Source organism: Sesamum indicum, linkage group LG6 (genome assembly GCF_026168435.1).
Source record: "Sesamum indicum cultivar Baizhima isolate 11 linkage group LG6, ASM2616843v1, whole genome shotgun sequence".
NCBI classification, from domain to species: domain Eukaryota; kingdom Viridiplantae; phylum Streptophyta; class Magnoliopsida; order Lamiales; family Pedaliaceae; genus Sesamum; species Sesamum indicum.
The window spans coordinates 19,088,783-19,105,416 of record NC_142662.1 but is presented as its reverse complement, the minus strand read 5'-3'; the positions used below and the strand labels follow the sequence as shown (position 1 = coordinate 19,105,416).

Here is a 16,634-nt window from a genome sequence, read left to right as displayed (position 1 = left end):
TCTGGGGAGTAAAAAACATCCTATAAATTGGGTACCATGATAAAATAGGAGTCAGTTCTTTGCAGTTACAAATTGCCAATGCATTATTCTTGAAATCCAACGTTAACTGTGATCTACATGAAGACGAAACGATCATAGCAGGCTGGGTAAAGGTATTCTAACTTGCCGCATTAGTAATTAGTGAACAACCAAGAGAAACTGAAACCTACTAAGATCTGTGCCAATGACTGCAAGTAGGTCCAGCAAGATCGCCTCTAATGGGCATCCCAAGCCTGTCCAGGCGGCCAGATCCTGGATAAGCTTTGTTGGTGAAATTGGCATGCAGTGCAGAAACCCTCTGGGCAGGCCTCGAATCACCACATCCATGAACTGAGTATCTCTTCGTAGAACTCGATCTCTCGAACTGAGGACGTTGTTTTGGGGCACTGAGGGATCTCACCTTAGCTTTTGATGATTCAGTGTAAGCCATATAGTTTGGATGATCAGAGTAACCACTAAGACAGCTTCTTGTTCCATCGCTCTTGGCAGGGGTAAATATTGCCCCCCTCTTAGAGCTTCCACCTCTTGATGATGCCGATAAGAATGTGGGACTATTGTCGGCAGTGCAGAAAGCACTTTCATCGACGTCTTGTACAAACTTCAGAGGGCTCAAAGATTGAGCTTCACCTGATGATGGACTCAGAACTGATTGACGGGTTGTTGAGTCCTTTGATGTAGAAAAGCTTTGACAGTTCTGGTCTGAGCCCATGCTAAGATGGGATGAATAGAAGAGGCTCCTGCGTCTGGACATAGAGTTCGGATTCCCAGTATCCACTTCAAGAATCTTGTAAGCTCTGTCATCTTCTGGGGGAAGAGTTCTGGTAAAAGATGCTTGTTCCCACAATCTTTCGCCCATTCTGCTGTCCATCCAAATACGCTGTTTTTCTGGATCATAGTTCACACTGCCAGTTGATTTTGAACCATTTCTCTGCATTTAGCAATAATGTGTTATCAGGAATATGCTACAATGATTAAGCAAAACCACATTCTTGGAGTACGAAAAGAGTCCAGAACAAACCTCAAGCATCATCAAATGGTCATGCTTCATGCTCCTTGCCCGCACAACATGCTCAAATTTGTCAGGAGTTCCCGGCCCCTACAAGCTCATTAAGTAGTTTAGGCATCTATTCGTTGTATCAACCAACAGAAAATTTCCACTCTTATTCTCAAGGAGGAACAGGTAAAAAGAACATCTTTTTCCTAACTCTCGGTTCATGTTGCTTGAGGGCAAAAATTGTAAATGTTCAAAAACCAACATCAAGATAGACAAAAGCCAAATTAATGCTATATTACAACATGCTCATTCTCGATTTCAAAAAAGAAACTGAAGAAATCAATAACTTGATCCAGCATTTCCCGCCTAAAAAATTCATACGATCTTTCCACCCGCTTATATACTTTTCGCTTCAGATTGCATGCTACTTTTTGCTAATAAAAGTATTTGATTACTATGCTGAAGTCTGGACATAAGTAACTTAAGGATGGTCCCCCTCTGCTAAACTAAACTTTTTTCCATGCCACTACTACCAATTCAAGTTCAAACAAATGGGAGGGAAGACGAATATTTTTCTCACCGGGTAGTTGAACTGAGAGGGCTTTGTGTTCGAATGTGGGGATTCAGAAATCAGAATTCGGCCTGTCCGAGCTCTCACTTGTGCTCTTAGAAGTGCCTGCAGCCGTTTTAGAACATATGCAGTTTGCTTCCTCACAAGGTGACCTCTGACCAGTGCTTGAAGCTTGACCAATGCTTTCAGTGCCCGTAAAGCTCTTCTTGACTACAGATTTTAAGATCGAAAGATTAAACGCAGGACATAAGAAGCTAAAATGTTGCTAAATCATAAATAACTAACAACTTTCACTAACAATGTTCATCGAATAATTAAACTTCAGACCAAGATGACTGCCAAACAAGGGCATAACGGGGCCTCGAGCAGACAACCATGAAAAACTTTGAAACTTTCTTGGCGCCTAAAAGACTAGTGCAAAAAGTGTTGCATTATGGAAGACAGAGACATCTCAGCAAACCAGTACTATAAAAGTGAATAAAAAGTAGCCTAATAAGCAATGATGAATCTAAAGCCATAAATATAAAGCAACCTAACTCAGCCAACTTTCTATCGAAAATTAAAGATATCTTCTTGGACTTGAAGGTTACACCATCGGGTCTGCCAATGTTTACTTTTTGGCAGCAGCACGCAACTCTCCACGACACCTCCAAACTCAAAGAGCATCCATCACTTAGCCTATATAATAGCTATGCAGCTCATTGTGAAAAAAAGTGAACCAAACATAGCTGGTAAAAGTGCATGGCATAACATGGCGCAAAGAGCTCAGCGCATATTTGTATTCATAAATTATATATTCATATATTAAATCGTTTAACATCAACATACACAAACAATTAAATATAAACATTAGAAACTATATTAATGATTATATCTAAAAAAGATATGTAAAACAACTAGTAGCTGAAAAATACAACAGTGAAAATTAAATAGTCAATTCGGTAGGTATTTTCGACCAAAAGAACCCAACTGATTTGGCTCAAATCTTGCACCAGAAATTCCAAGAAGTGTTACGTCATTCAAAGATCAAGAAATGAAAATTCTTATCATACCCCAAAAGAAATTGAAGAACTCGAGAACTCATGTGGACTAAGTCCAAGTCAAAGGATTATGAAACAGGTAGTGTGAAACATTGACTTAAAATTAGTACTACCACTACATACCTTAATAAAGTAGCATTATATGTACTATAAATGAAATATTGCACCGACCCAGAACTACCATGTCGAGCATTGTGGACAAAACCCATTAATAACTACATTATTTCAATCAATTAACAAGTACAACTTGGAGATCATTCCAAATTCCAACAGGTGCTTGAAAACTCCATCCCACCACACCAAATACTTAGCAGGGAAATTACTAGAGAGAGATTATTGCTAGCCCACACGGTTTCAACATAGCATTTGACCCCATCCCACATGAGAACTCACCGGCTAACTGAACTACAATGGACCACATTATAACTCGTACAAATAGATAGATGCATACGTACACAACATCTGTATGCATAGAAAAATGTGCATTGACATTGTATTCTTGAGAAAAGAAGAACATTACACAAAGAAATTTTCGCATAATAACACCAACAGTTCACCTGTATCAATGAAAAGTGATAAACACGAAACAGAAAAAAGAGGAGAAGAAGAAGAACTCAAAGAAACAGATAACGAGGTGGGCATGAAGACAGAATTGTCTATGTATACTATATACGTTATGGGCCTTTGGCCAGTACAACGGATTAGTTAAGGAAGTTCCAGCAAGCTGAAAACTACGGAGAAATAACAAACCGGCATCGTTTGTCTCAGCCTCCCCATGATTCACCATAGATAGAAATGGGGAAACCCACTTCACCTGAGTCATCGATGTTTAGAAGTTGGAAAAATCGAATGAAAAGGAAGAGAAATAGTGCATGAAACATGTTTGCAAGCAGATATGAACGAACCAGATAAGCACGAAAATGGGACTGAATCGTAACAGCGGCCCACTCCTCTCGGCTCCCGTAACCTGCGCCACTTTGAGTAACACTTGCCACAGCGGTATCGTCGCCAACACTCCCCGCCACAGAAATATTCCGGCCGCTGCTTGTCAGCTGGACAACAGCAGCAGCAGCCTGAGCCGCGGCCACAGCAGCCTCAGCAACTGCAGCGGTGGCAGCAGCCACCGCGATGGCGTGCTTGCTGGCTTCATCATCGTTGTGGGCACCCGGAACGACGGCGTGCTGCAGAGGCTTGAGAGGATCCTTTCCCTTGTGGGACTTGGCAAAACTCCACTTCTTCTTGGGCGACGGTTTCTGATTGTGGGCTGGGTCGATGCTCTTGAGGCCGAGGAGACTTCTGAACCACTTGTAGGCTTTGCCCATTCGCAACGTCGGCGATTCAGAGATGAAAATGGCTTGTAGTAGAAGAAGAACAGAGCATCATGAGAGAGAGAGAGAGAGAAGCGAAAATGGTGGGGAGTTTTAATAGGTGTAAGAGTGAAAGGTTTTGTTTTTATTATAATTAGGTACTAAATTTGGGATTAGCGAAACCATTAATTAATAATTATAATAATTAATATTAAATTAGTAATGTGAGGAATATTGAGCTCTCCTAAATTGTAATTATCATATTTCCTATTTTTTTCATGTTCTTATCTTTATTATTTTACTAATTTTTCATCCATTCACAATATGTGTGCATATTATTTTGAAAATTCTTACCAAAATCATATTAAGTTAAACAAAATCAATTGTTATATTTCAACAACCCAAAAGTGATTATATTTTTAGATCGTCAAAAACGTTTAAAATTACGATCACTACCTTTCAAATTGAAACATCTTAGTAGCCTGAGAAAATAACAGCGATTATTGTAAAAGCGACTAGTAAAAAGATATCAATCTAAACCAGTAAATCATAAAAGGGTCTAATATTGAGCCAAGATTTTCTCGTATTCGAATTTTGAATGTATGCGAGTGTTGGGTGCGTAAATATATTTTTAAAAAAAAAAACACGACCATGAATGAAAGTGTTAAGGGAGTGTTTGGTGATAGTATATCGGGATTTTTTCCACAAATATATATTTTTTTATTAGTAGTATCAAATTATTATTTTTAAATAGTATTTCATAGTTGTATTTAGAATCACTAATCATATTAAAAATATATATTGTTATTTTTCAAATTAATGATCGAAATATATACATACATCTGTGTATTTTTAAATATATAAAATAAAAAAATAATGATTGATGTGAAATATAATAAAAATATTTTTAATTGAAAAAAAAACACATAAAAACACACACGTTTTCGTATATTGAAATAAAGAATTAGGACAATCCTTCAAACTATTTTGACTCTTTGACTATTGATGACTAAGAACTTTTTAGTTCCATGAACATTACAATACATATTTTCAATTCCAAACGCATCTTACACGCAAATAAGAAAATAAACTCTATACACACTACCAAAAAAAATTACTATTAGCTATAATAATAGTGTTTATGATTAAATATTATAATAAATTACTGTTATTAATAATATTTAAATAAAATAGATGCAAAAATATTAGTTTTTCTACGGCTAAGAGTCATGGTCAAAATATTTGTGATGATAAATATTTTAGCCACCCTCGAAAAAACTACTGTCAATAACCATTGTATGGTTATGGTCAATAACTATTTGCTACAATTATTTATTAAAAATCATGATAATTAGCCATAGTTAAATATTATAATTCTTCTAGTGACATCGAATAATTCTTCACGTGCACACACTTGGTGTATGTTTTATGAGTTTTGAGTGAACCTTTTTCCACACAACCACATGCAATATTTCTATCAAACATAGAAACGTAAGCAACAACTCGGAATTTACGGGCAAATCAACAAATTTTGCATTTATTCGTCAATTTCTCGTTCAATTCTCTTAAATATATCTCATTAGTCGTGAAACTAACAAATTTTGAACAATCAACGCAAGTACCAATTATATCAACTTAACGATAGAAAAAAATCAAATATAATCAAATTATGAATTTCTGAACAATCCATAGAAACATTCGTCAGGTCAAGGAACACCATTTTCAATCGGATATAATTCATAGAAACTGACAATAATTTCTTAAAATAATATGTATGGTTGATAAATATTTATAATAAATTTAATATACAAAAAAAATATTTATCATATAAAAATAACCTAAATTATTTAAAAAGAAATTAGGTGAACAGTGATTGGATACATCAAATCTGTAGGCAGAAAGACAACAAGAAAAGCGTACTTCATTGCTAATAAAAACTGACAAAAAGAATCTACAAGGATTATGATACCACTCCCCACATGCAACTACTACTCCTTTTTCTGCACCTATTTTAGGGATACTTTAGCATTCCCTCAATCACATTTCGTGTAATTTTTATTTAATTTTTTTTATTAATATCAACAAATTCAGAGGTACTAAATGTAATACCTTCGAAATTTATTAGATATATTTTTTTTGGGAAATTTACACTTTTTCCCAAAAAGAAGTTCTAAAATCACATTTACACCCCTCCGAAATTCATTGTTTTCAAACGAGTCTCTCTTGTTGGAGTTCGGACGAGCAATACTGACGTTAGCAAAAGAATTACATAAACTTTCTATTTTATCCGTTGTTTAACATTCTCATATAATAATTACTACTTATAAGAGGAGTAATGATGTTAGCCTCGTCCGTATCTATATATTTTATAAGCAAAAAAATATACATAAAAATATTAAATAATGAATAAAATATAAAACTTAAGTAATTTTTTTTACTAACATCAATATTTTTAATTTAAACATAAAATTTTTAGATTGGGTATAAGTGTAATTTTAAAATATTTTTAGAGAAAAATATAATTTTGCAGAGTGGATTTAAGTGTAATGAACCATATAATTTATTATATTTATTTTTTTTAAAAGTTTATATTTATATAAATTTAATAAATAAAAAATTCTAAATCAATGGTTTTATTATTAAAAAAAAGACAAAGACGAAAAAGCTATTATGAAAGGGGGCAGATTGAACAAATTTGGTTGTTGAACTTGGAAAGGAATAATGGATGAAACCAATGGGAACATAGCGTTAGGCGGAGTCCGATAATTCGGCGCCGACTCACTTGGCCCCGCCAATGCTAAATTTTTGGGATAATTATATTTGTGCGTATTGAAATTTGGAGTAATTATACATAATTTTTATTATTTATAGGCCACGCAATTAGTCAAAATTTATTAGATATGCGAATATTAATAAAAACATTAAAAAAAACTATATTTATATCATAATTGACTTATTATTGATTTATTATAGATCAGATAATTTTTTTATGATCAAATAACTATCACACGTCTTTACGCGCATGTGAAGATATACTTCATCATTATTAGGCTACTCTAGTAAAAAAATATTTGATTTGCAATAAGTCAATTGAGGTAAATATAAATTTTTATTTAACTTTTTTTTGTTAATATCAGCAAGTGCAGTGAACTTTTTACTAACGAATTTGTTAGATAGAAGCAAATCTCAGGGATGTTAGATGTAACCTTCCAAAACACATAGAATTTAGGTATAATTACCAATGCTAAACTTTAAGAATGCTCAATAGTTTTATACCTTCTATTATTATTTTAAAGGATAAATTATAAATATTTTTTTGAAATTTATTATAATTATTAATTTTATTTTTATTTAATTTTTTTTAACATATTCTGTAGAATTAAAAAGTATTCAATAAATATTTTCTATAGTAGCATGTCATGAAGAAGAATTTATTATTCGTTTGTTCATTTTAGAAGGTATTTGTATTTTTGTTCTAACAGATAGGGGATATTTCGAATTATGCTAATTTTAAGAAAGTATATTATAGTTTATTGAATCTTAAATTACAGGGATAATCACACTTCCCTTTTTTGATATTTGGAGTAATAATTACACGTAAACCTTTTGCGATTTGCAAAATTACAAATAGTATTCTTGAGGTTTGCATTCATTTAAAAAATAATTTTATTCGTTACTTAAAATTAAAAAGATCAAACAAAATTTTCTAACTAAACTCCATTAGGTAAAGATATACCTCTTCATATGTATTAACATGTGAAGATGAATAAAGGTGATTTGGTTCATAAAAAAAATTATTTGACCTGTAATAAATCAGTAATAAGTCAAATCAGAATACATAAGAATTTTTATCCCATTTTTTTTTTAAATACAAGCACATTCGATAAATTATGACTAATTTAAAAACTTATTTGTTAGATGAAAACAAATTTCAAGAACAATACATTTAATTTTTCAAATCATAAGAAAATCTGCATACAATTATACTGAATATCGAATAAAGGGAATGTAATTTTTTCTAACTTATGTGATTTGAAACAGGTCGATGTTTAGTCGTGAGACGTACTTTCGATCAAGTTAAAATAATATTTTTTTATAAAAATATTGTTTTAATTTAAAAAAAAAATATTCCAAACACATTTGATCGTCCTAAGAAATATCTCACACACCTATTAATTACATGAAATTAATATAAATTATTTAAGTGGTGAAAAGGGGAAGGGTAAAAAAGGAGAGATGGATCACGTGAAGCGTGAAATGATGCACCCTAGTCCCAGAGAGTCCCAATCAGCGGTTGGTGGTAGGGTGTGGGCCCCCACAGGACGTAACGTGCCGGAAGCAGAGTGGGTGGGGGAATTTGACGTCAGAGGCGATAAGACCATACAGGAAGAGCAGGGTAAAAAGGGAAGGTTAATATTGGGGAGTTGTGCGCTTCTTATTACCACTTTTGGTAGATCGAAAATCACATGGTATGGATTTGGTGTCTGCTGCTGCTCTGCTCCCACTTCCATAGCCATAACCCTATTCATCATCTTCACAATCACATGTACAACATTTCCCGGGGAAAACGTATTTCTTGTCATCAAATATAGTCAATAACACGATTTTAATTCTCTTAAAATTGTAATCTTATTCTCAAAGCTTTAAATTTTTTTTTGCACTTCTGAACATTCCCCGTTAAACTTAATGAAAATTCCATTTAAAGTGAAAAACATTGCTGTTTTTCTCTCATTTTTTGTGGTGTTTTTGAAATTGTAATATAATACACTCATTTTTTCTATTTTTTTAAATTTCAAAAGAGAATAAACAAAAAATTAATAAATAAATTTAAGCAAAATATTCTAAATAATCTTAACAAAAAAATGTCAATAATAAAAAAATTTTCAATAAATTTTAAAAGATTTATTGCTTAAATTTAGTTTTTTTTATTTATTCACTTTTAAAATTTGAAGAAAAATAAAAAAGATAGATGCATTGAATTACAATTTGAAAAATACTACAAAATGAGAGAAAAATACATTTTAAATAAAATTTTTGTTCAATTTAACGAAAAAATTAATAAAAGGACCAAAAGTGCCAAAAGAAAATTAAAATTTGAGGACCAAAATTGCACTAATAACTATATTTAAGGACCAAAAAATGCATTTATCCCACATTTCCCCTTTCCCATTTGCACTTGCCCCCTCACTCCATATTTATAACTCGCGTTTTCTTGAAATTTAAGTGTAATTATATATAAATTTGAAACCGTTTGAATAATAACCTCTAATATTAAAGTATTTTTAATATTTATTTTATCTAATAAATAGATATCTTTATTAGTAATAATTTAATAAATTTTTTGATCTTAATAAAAAAATTTAATGGATATTCATATATATACCCATGTTAACTTATTACTTATTACAGATCAAATAAATTCAATTGTAGTCGAATGATCTTTATAAGAGTGACGACATACGTTTTCACATGCATTATCGTGTGAAGATATAAGAGTAATTTATAAAAAAAAAATTATTTAATTTATAATAAATTAATATGAGTTAAATATCAAATTTCGTGCAAGCATTTTGTGGGTAAATTATAATGACCCCCTATAAAATTTGTATAAATAAGAATATAAAACAATCCCAAAGATGTAAATATAGTTACCCAAAAGGCCCAACAACGTTAAAAAGAGCCGCGATAGCCCAATCGAACCTCTTGAAATGAGATCAACAAAATCACATGCAAACTATTAATAACTCCTCAACAGTAATAAGATGTATGATTGAAAAAAGATACAATTTATGATGTCAGGGTAATAATACTGACGTTTCTTTTGAATGTACGAGTAATTATGCAAAAAAGAAGCATGGTTTGTAAAAAATCGTAGTAGATGAGTGGATGTTGGGGTAATTAAGTCTTTTCTTTGCGGCTCGATGTTAATATTAGCTTTATATTCAACCTGGAAATCTCTTCTTCAACTTGACTGTGGGCTCAATTCCTTCTTAGTTCTTACCATAACATCATTCTATTTCATTTAAATAAAAAATAACATGTTTTCATATGATTTTTTAGTTGAAGTAAAACAATGAAGAGAATGTACAATCCCATATCAGCCCAAGAACCAAAACTGATGCATGAAAAACTCGGGAAACAAACCTCAGTTTCACTCGATTTTCTGACAGAGTGATGCAAACTATGCTAGTTTACTTACCAAAAGGGTTGTAAGAAAAGGTCACTAGTGAAACAAAAGGCGGTAAGGTTCTATCCTATAAGTCATCGAGGCTGTCAGAACGAACATTTTAAGGCGTGGAAGCCGTCCTGGCTGTTGCTCCAGAACTTGTGTGGACTAAGTCTGTCATTCTACGGATGATGTCTTCAAATGACGGGCGGTCCTCAGGGTTGCTGCTAGCGAGTATCGTTTAGTTACGATCAACAGTTGATTTCGACTAAATTATTGATCGATAGATATGACAAACCTCATTAGAGTCGGTTGATACATTACCTTTGCCAGCAGTCGGAGATGATGGAAGAAATTTGGTGATCCATGTTGTCTGGAATGTCTAATCTGCGGTCCATGAAGCCGACGATTCCAACAACCTTTGCAAACATGTTTAAGGGTGTCATGCAAGATTGAGGGTTAGAAGAATACGCCAACTATGATAAGAGCAAAACAACTCAAGATTCGATGGACGAAAGTTACCTGCAAGGAGTTAAGGTTGCTCCAAGGAATGCGTACAGTCATTAGTTCCCACAGTATCACACCGTAACTGAAGACATCTGACCTGGTTAGAATCGAGCACATATTCAACTCAAGAAAATAAATAGCCCTTCAATTCATGTTAATTTTTCAGAAAGTAAACTTAAAATAAAATTATGAATGATTGGTTTCGGAAGAATATCGAGGATAGGCGAAACCATGGAAAATCAGTGATGGAGGATTACTTTTCTGTTGAAGGTTCATTGCGAAGGACTTCAGGTGCCATCCACTGAGGCTGTAGTGATCCAACAGAGAAAAAAAATCAAATCACGGTACAAAACTTAGAGAAACACATCATATTTATGAATGAATCGAGATAGATGAGAAGCACTTAAGTGAAGGTCTTAACTGTGCCTCTTCCAGATCTTGCCGTTAAGAAAGTTGAATCCTTCAACTTTGATAAGCCAAAGTCTCCAACCTGAAAAGAGGAAATGTAACTGGAATTTCCCAAATTTTTCAGTGCAGCCAATAATATGATGCTACTAATTAGTTCTGTATCTGGCGAGGGTACCTTCACGGTCCAGCTTTTATCGACGAGAAGGTTTGAAGATTTCAGGTCTCTATGTACTATTGGAGGATTTCTGTGGTGCAAATAGTTCATGCCTCTGGCCTGCCAACCGAGAAAGAGGGTGAACAACTAGCATGCGGTGATCGGCATTTCCAGATATGTTGCGTAAAGGAAAATGATTAACTCAGCAGAAACATACCACATCAAGAGCCATCTTCAGACGTCGTTTGACATCCAACGACTGGTTGTTCCTATGAAGAGTTTTGAAGAGACTTCCCCTGATCATATCGACATAACATTTTTGTGAATGGATGCTTTATAAACCAAGATACAAGAAAATAAGGTAGAGAATTTGCTTGACTTACCTGGTCAAGTACTCTGTGACCATGGCAAGTTTTTCCTCAGTGCACACTGCTCCCATGAACAGCAATACATTTGGATGTCTCAGTCTTCTCATGATATCGATCTGACCCGTATGTTGAATTTTTGAGTTAGGATGTGGTGGAGTAACTGAAAACAATCACTATGCTGTATAGTGTGTCAATCTACCTCTTTTTTATAGTCGAGCAAAGTCTGCTCGCTGTACTGACTTCCAGAATATACCTTAACTGCGACATCCTAAAAATTATGAAGAAAAGAGAGGATTGATCATAGGTGATATAGATTTCCATTGCTCTTCAGAGTAGTTTAAAAAACTTCTGAATTTGGCAACGTACCGATCCATTCCAGACTCCACGATACACAACTGCAAATGAACCTAAAAGGTGAAAATGGTACATCAAGGTGAATGAAGATCTAAAATATCAGTAAAACATGTTGCTGTATTTAATAATGCAGACTGGATACATGGAAAAATAACTATGTATCCTCTACTAATCAAGAACTCGTACTTCTATTTGGCCCTCACGTGGGAATGCGTCCCGACTTTGAAATGTGCATACAGATTCTACGTACAAGCTACTTCAACTTTACCTTGCCCAACTTGCTCCCTCAATTGGAGATCTTCCCAACGAATCTCAATATCCACAACCATGTGCGAATCATTTTCACCTCTGCTTGAGGAGCTTCCGTGTCCACTGCCAAAACTCTCACCTGAAGTTGGAATTTTATGACAATCCGACTGTCTAGGAGACGCATCTTCTGAATCCAATGGTTTTATATTTGGCACGTTAGCCACAGACTCTTTTTCATCACTTGATCTTAGCAACTGATCATTAGTAACAGAGGGGTTCAAATGTGTGTCTCGTTGTTTTCTTTCTAAAGCATGGGGAGTTCCTGCCAGATCATCCTCTGCATGATAATTGTTAGCGTCGAGATTACAAATAGGAGAAGTGCTCTCTATTGAATCTCTCCGGCAGCATGCTCCATTTGCTGCCTCCTTTCTCCTTGAATTATCTTCAGATCCATTTTGTTGAATATTCTCATCCACGGCTTTCTCTACATTGCTGATCGCTCCTATTTGCAATTTTGAAAAGAGCTTTATGGCCTGCAGTTTCAGATGCAATAAAAACCAAATTGAATACACTATATTTCAGAAAATCCATCAGAAAACCAAGATCAAGAAGAGTGGAAATGTTCAGATCTCAGATATCATCATGTCATGCCATTTTCCCATGTTCAAAAGGTTCCAGAGAAGATGGTGATGGACCTTTCGAGCCAATATCCATCCAAATAAATTTGGATTCTAATTAGCAAATAGATGATTTGGATAATATGCAAAATGCATAAGGAGAAACAGAAAATGGAACAATACAAATTTCGGAGCCTGAGCAAGTTCAAATGTTGATTCTTGGCTCTCCGAGCTCATCGATTCCGCTTTGCTCTTCCCTATGGACAAACTGAAACCAGGCTTTGCAGTCTGCAACAATTATAGTTTTTTATTCATTTCACTTACACTTAATTCAATCAAATTCACCATTATAACCGAAACTTACAGGGGCCCTTGGCGGTCTATCTGCTCGTGCATCTTGACTTTCTACTTCAGCTTGCTCACCCTCTGTTGTAGATCTACATGTATTACAGGAAATATCCCCACGTTTCCGCAAAAATTTTGAAGCCTGATCAATTAGTAGAAAAGTGTAATGTCTCTCCAAACGGAGACTAAAAATCATGAGCTAGAAAGAGACATAGGACACAATGATAAGCACCAAATTGGAAACAGAAGATGCGAGCTGGGGCACGGCTGCAATCTGTGGTTGTGGATGCCACTGGATCTTCTTCAAATTTATTCTACGGAATGAATGTCCATTAGCATGATCTTCATGTGCTCGCATATTTCCCCAATTTGAGTAATTAAATACAGCTGCATCACTAGACACAGTGACAATGCCAACGAGCTCGCTATCCTCGTATAACGGGCTCTTGGTAACCATTGCCATGAAATTTTGGCCGGACCTCTTCCTGAGAGGGAGCTGACCTGACCAAGACTCCCCAGCGCTCAACCTTTCTAACAGTGCCCGAGCCAAACGATAATGTTCTTCATCAAAGAGAAGTTCAACAACTCTCTGTCCAATCACATCATATTCTTTATATCCGAAAAGCTTTTCAGCTGCACAGTTCCTGCAACATTAGATATATCCATTATGATGTGCCATATGGTGGAACATAAATGCTTATAATCTCAGACAAGAGCTGCTGCCTCATAATTATTAGCCCACAGAGGTCCAACTAACACATTGGCTAATTAGAATTAGCAATTCAATATCTACACGGAGCATTCATCAAACTTAACTTACAAAACTTATTATGGTAGATAGGGCTACAGACTTCTCAACAAGAAAAGTTACATTCATTTCAAGAATAGGGAACTCATTACATAAGTAGTTCTACAATATTCTGACAAGCACAACCCTTATCCTTGACTGAGAGCCTAATGTAAAGTTTTGAAACACGGAAAGGTCCACAAATACCGATGAGAAGGTACTGTGTCTTGCAGATTTTAACTTTTACATGTATATCAGATTAAGGAATTTGGAAACTGGGCAACGATCTAATCCAAAATTGGAAATCCCAAGTAACTATTAGCTTTGGCAAGGCACCACCATGGCTTATTATACAAGATGTCAGACAATTGAGCATTAGTTGTATCATGTGGTGGATCTTCACTGAGAATGGAGAATAAACTCTAAGAATTCTCATGCTACACGGTCAAGTTAGACTTTAAGATCTTGGTTCGATTAGAGGGTTAAGCAAACACAGCAATCAGCCACCGAATATACCTGGATCTTACATTATTATGTATTTTAGTAAGATACCTCATGTACAATATCACAGAAGCAAATTTCTAATATAACTGTTAAGTAGCATTCACCTGAAATTCTTGAACCTGTATTATTGATTAACTAATTTCCCACCACTCACCACAGTGATAGGGGGTAGGAGTGCGATTAGACTTTGAAAAAGAATTTAAAAGCATAAGCAAAAAATTTGGCAAAGGCCAAGCATCTTGAATGGTGCAATTTCATATTTACACTCCTGCGTAAAATTCATTTTTGGCGGATGAGTTGTCTACATAAGATTTTCTCGTCCAAACTTATGTCGATGCTAGAAGAATAACAGAAGTTTCAAGAAAATTTTGAGCAAGAATTCCTCTAATCTCAAAGGGCTTTTAGCAATCCTACTATCAACCGTCTCCCGGCTTTAGTTTAGGGCATGGTATTGGGCATCAGTTCCTATCCTTGAATAGACATCTAATGCTCCATACTCAAAACGTGTTTACTTTATTGATCAATGTAGAAAATCCCTTCGCACTCAATCAATCGTTATGGCCCTAGACTTTCAGCGTCTAAACCATCTCAGAATACATAGAAGACATGACCGTCACAATACTGATAGGGACATATCCTTTCTTGGATTCCACCGTCCTGCTAAACTAGAGCTGAGCTAGAGATCCTCACAATATCTAACATCCATAATTACTCTATCATGAGGAGACATACTTGCTACTGAATGAGTAAAACCACCTTTACCATAAGTCAACCTGTGGCTCTCTACTCTCAAGAGACGTGGCTTAAGTAAAGTACATAAAATAAAGCCAGAACTTTTCGTCCATCAATTATTGTGGCTCTTAATCCTCATCTCTCTTCAACATCGTAAAAGAGACAGCCAAACAAGAAACAAACACAAAGTCAAGCTAAAAAAGTCATTGCCCTGATACTTCACATAAAAAAATCCATGGATTTGCAGAAACAAGATCAATGACAATGATACTCATCATCAAAATCAATGGCCCAAGAGATCTGCAGCAACAAGATTCAATCTTTCTTCTCATATACACTTCTCCACACTAGATATAGTCGATATCAATTTCTTGAAATTTGAACCTACTGAGAAAGACAGAAAAGGCCATTGTATCTGTAATTTGGCCCCTCATCCAAATAAAACATATCGAAACATAGTTGCAGCAACTCCACCTTCTTAAACAAATCAAAGAATGAGTAACTCGACGGAGAGTAATTTTCAAGAAATCATTGATTAAACTAATTTACTGAGATTTTTTAAAAAAGAACAATAACCAATAAATGATCTCCCCGGAACCAGCTCTACAGACGTGAACTGCATGCCCCATGTGCTCCAGCACCTTCCTATACGGGTGCCCGCCATAGAACGTTCCGGGAACGGAATCCCATCCGGGGAATGACGACATGTCTCCGGAATCTGAGGTCACATCCTTTTCTTGAAAAGTCTTGGTGCTAACATTGCTAGTCTTCTCTTGCAAGAGAACTTGAAACTGTTCCTGGAGTTTCTGGTGGCTGGCCTCCAGACTCTGGAACCGATCCAACAGTAACCGGTACAAGCCGGCAGCGGACTTGTCGCCGCCGTCCATGGCGGTGGAGGAGATGGTGGTGGTGTGAAAAGTGCATACGGGTTGTTGAGTGGTGGGGTGGCCAAAGGTTTTTGTAGTAGAGAGAAAACATTGTTGGTTTAAAAAATAACAAGTGGTGGAATTATATTATTTGATTTTGATGTTGAGTCGTGGGGCAAACCGGTGTCCGCCACGTCGCGACTGCCGTCTTATTACCCGAGAAAACCTACCCTGACCTGAATTATAGGACAATTTCGGAATTGCGGCCTTCAACCTCGTGCCCGGCCCGGGTCCGACCCAGATCTTGGAAATGAGAAATTGGAGCTGTCTCAAAAACACCTAGTAAAATATAAAGTTCGAGTAAAGCTTCCTCGTTACGCATATCTTTTTAATATTTGGAAGATTATCAGTATTTTTTTTATATTTGATTAAAATTATGTAATTATTAAATAAAGATCTAAAATTATTAATTTTATTTGTATTATATTTTTATTTAAAAAATATAAAAAAGACAAAGTGGATGAATTTTTTAAAAAAATTGCACATCTTTTTTATAAAAATTAAAGAAAATAAAAATAAATAAGATTATAAATTATAAGGCATTTTGGTCAGTTAATCACAAAAAT

At 35.0% G+C, this 16,634-nt stretch overlaps 2 protein-coding genes across 3 annotated transcripts; both read right to left on the bottom strand.

The window, feature by feature from the left end:
* Positions 1-2: 2 nt before the first annotated feature.
* IQD22 (IQ-domain 22) lies at positions 3-4,084 on the bottom strand. Its single transcript, XM_011082717.3, has 4 exons — positions 3,550-4,084; positions 1,614-1,814; positions 1,058-1,135; positions 3-967 (listed from the first exon to the last, which is right to left on the bottom strand). Exons 1-4 carry the CDS (start codon positions 3,964-3,966, stop codon positions 209-211), a joined length of 1,455 nt encoding a protein of 484 aa, XP_011081019.1. The 5' UTR covers positions 3,967-4,084; the 3' UTR covers positions 3-208.
* A 5,906-nt stretch (positions 4,085-9,990) lies between these two features.
* Positions 9,991-16,170, bottom strand: LOC105164139 (PAS domain-containing protein tyrosine kinase family protein). Of its 2 annotated transcripts, none has more exons than XM_011082719.3 (15): positions 15,719-16,158; positions 13,352-13,763; positions 13,139-13,261; positions 12,958-13,062; positions 12,177-12,690; positions 11,921-11,961; positions 11,754-11,822; positions 11,570-11,670; positions 11,404-11,482; positions 11,208-11,306; positions 11,046-11,114; positions 10,882-10,931; positions 10,640-10,721; positions 10,442-10,536; positions 9,991-10,341 (listed from the first exon to the last, which is right to left on the bottom strand). In XM_011082719.3, the coding sequence occupies exons 1-15, from the start codon at positions 16,027-16,029 to the stop codon at positions 10,239-10,241; spliced, it is 2,253 nt and encodes a 750-aa protein (XP_011081021.1). In that variant the 5' UTR covers positions 16,030-16,158; the 3' UTR covers positions 9,991-10,238. The 2 variants fall into 2 exon arrangements, 1 of the variants encoding a protein (XP_011081021.1); XR_016066101.1 differs by having other exon boundaries at positions 10,297-10,341; positions 10,640-10,716; positions 15,719-16,170.
* Positions 16,171-16,634: the final 464 nt, after the last annotated feature.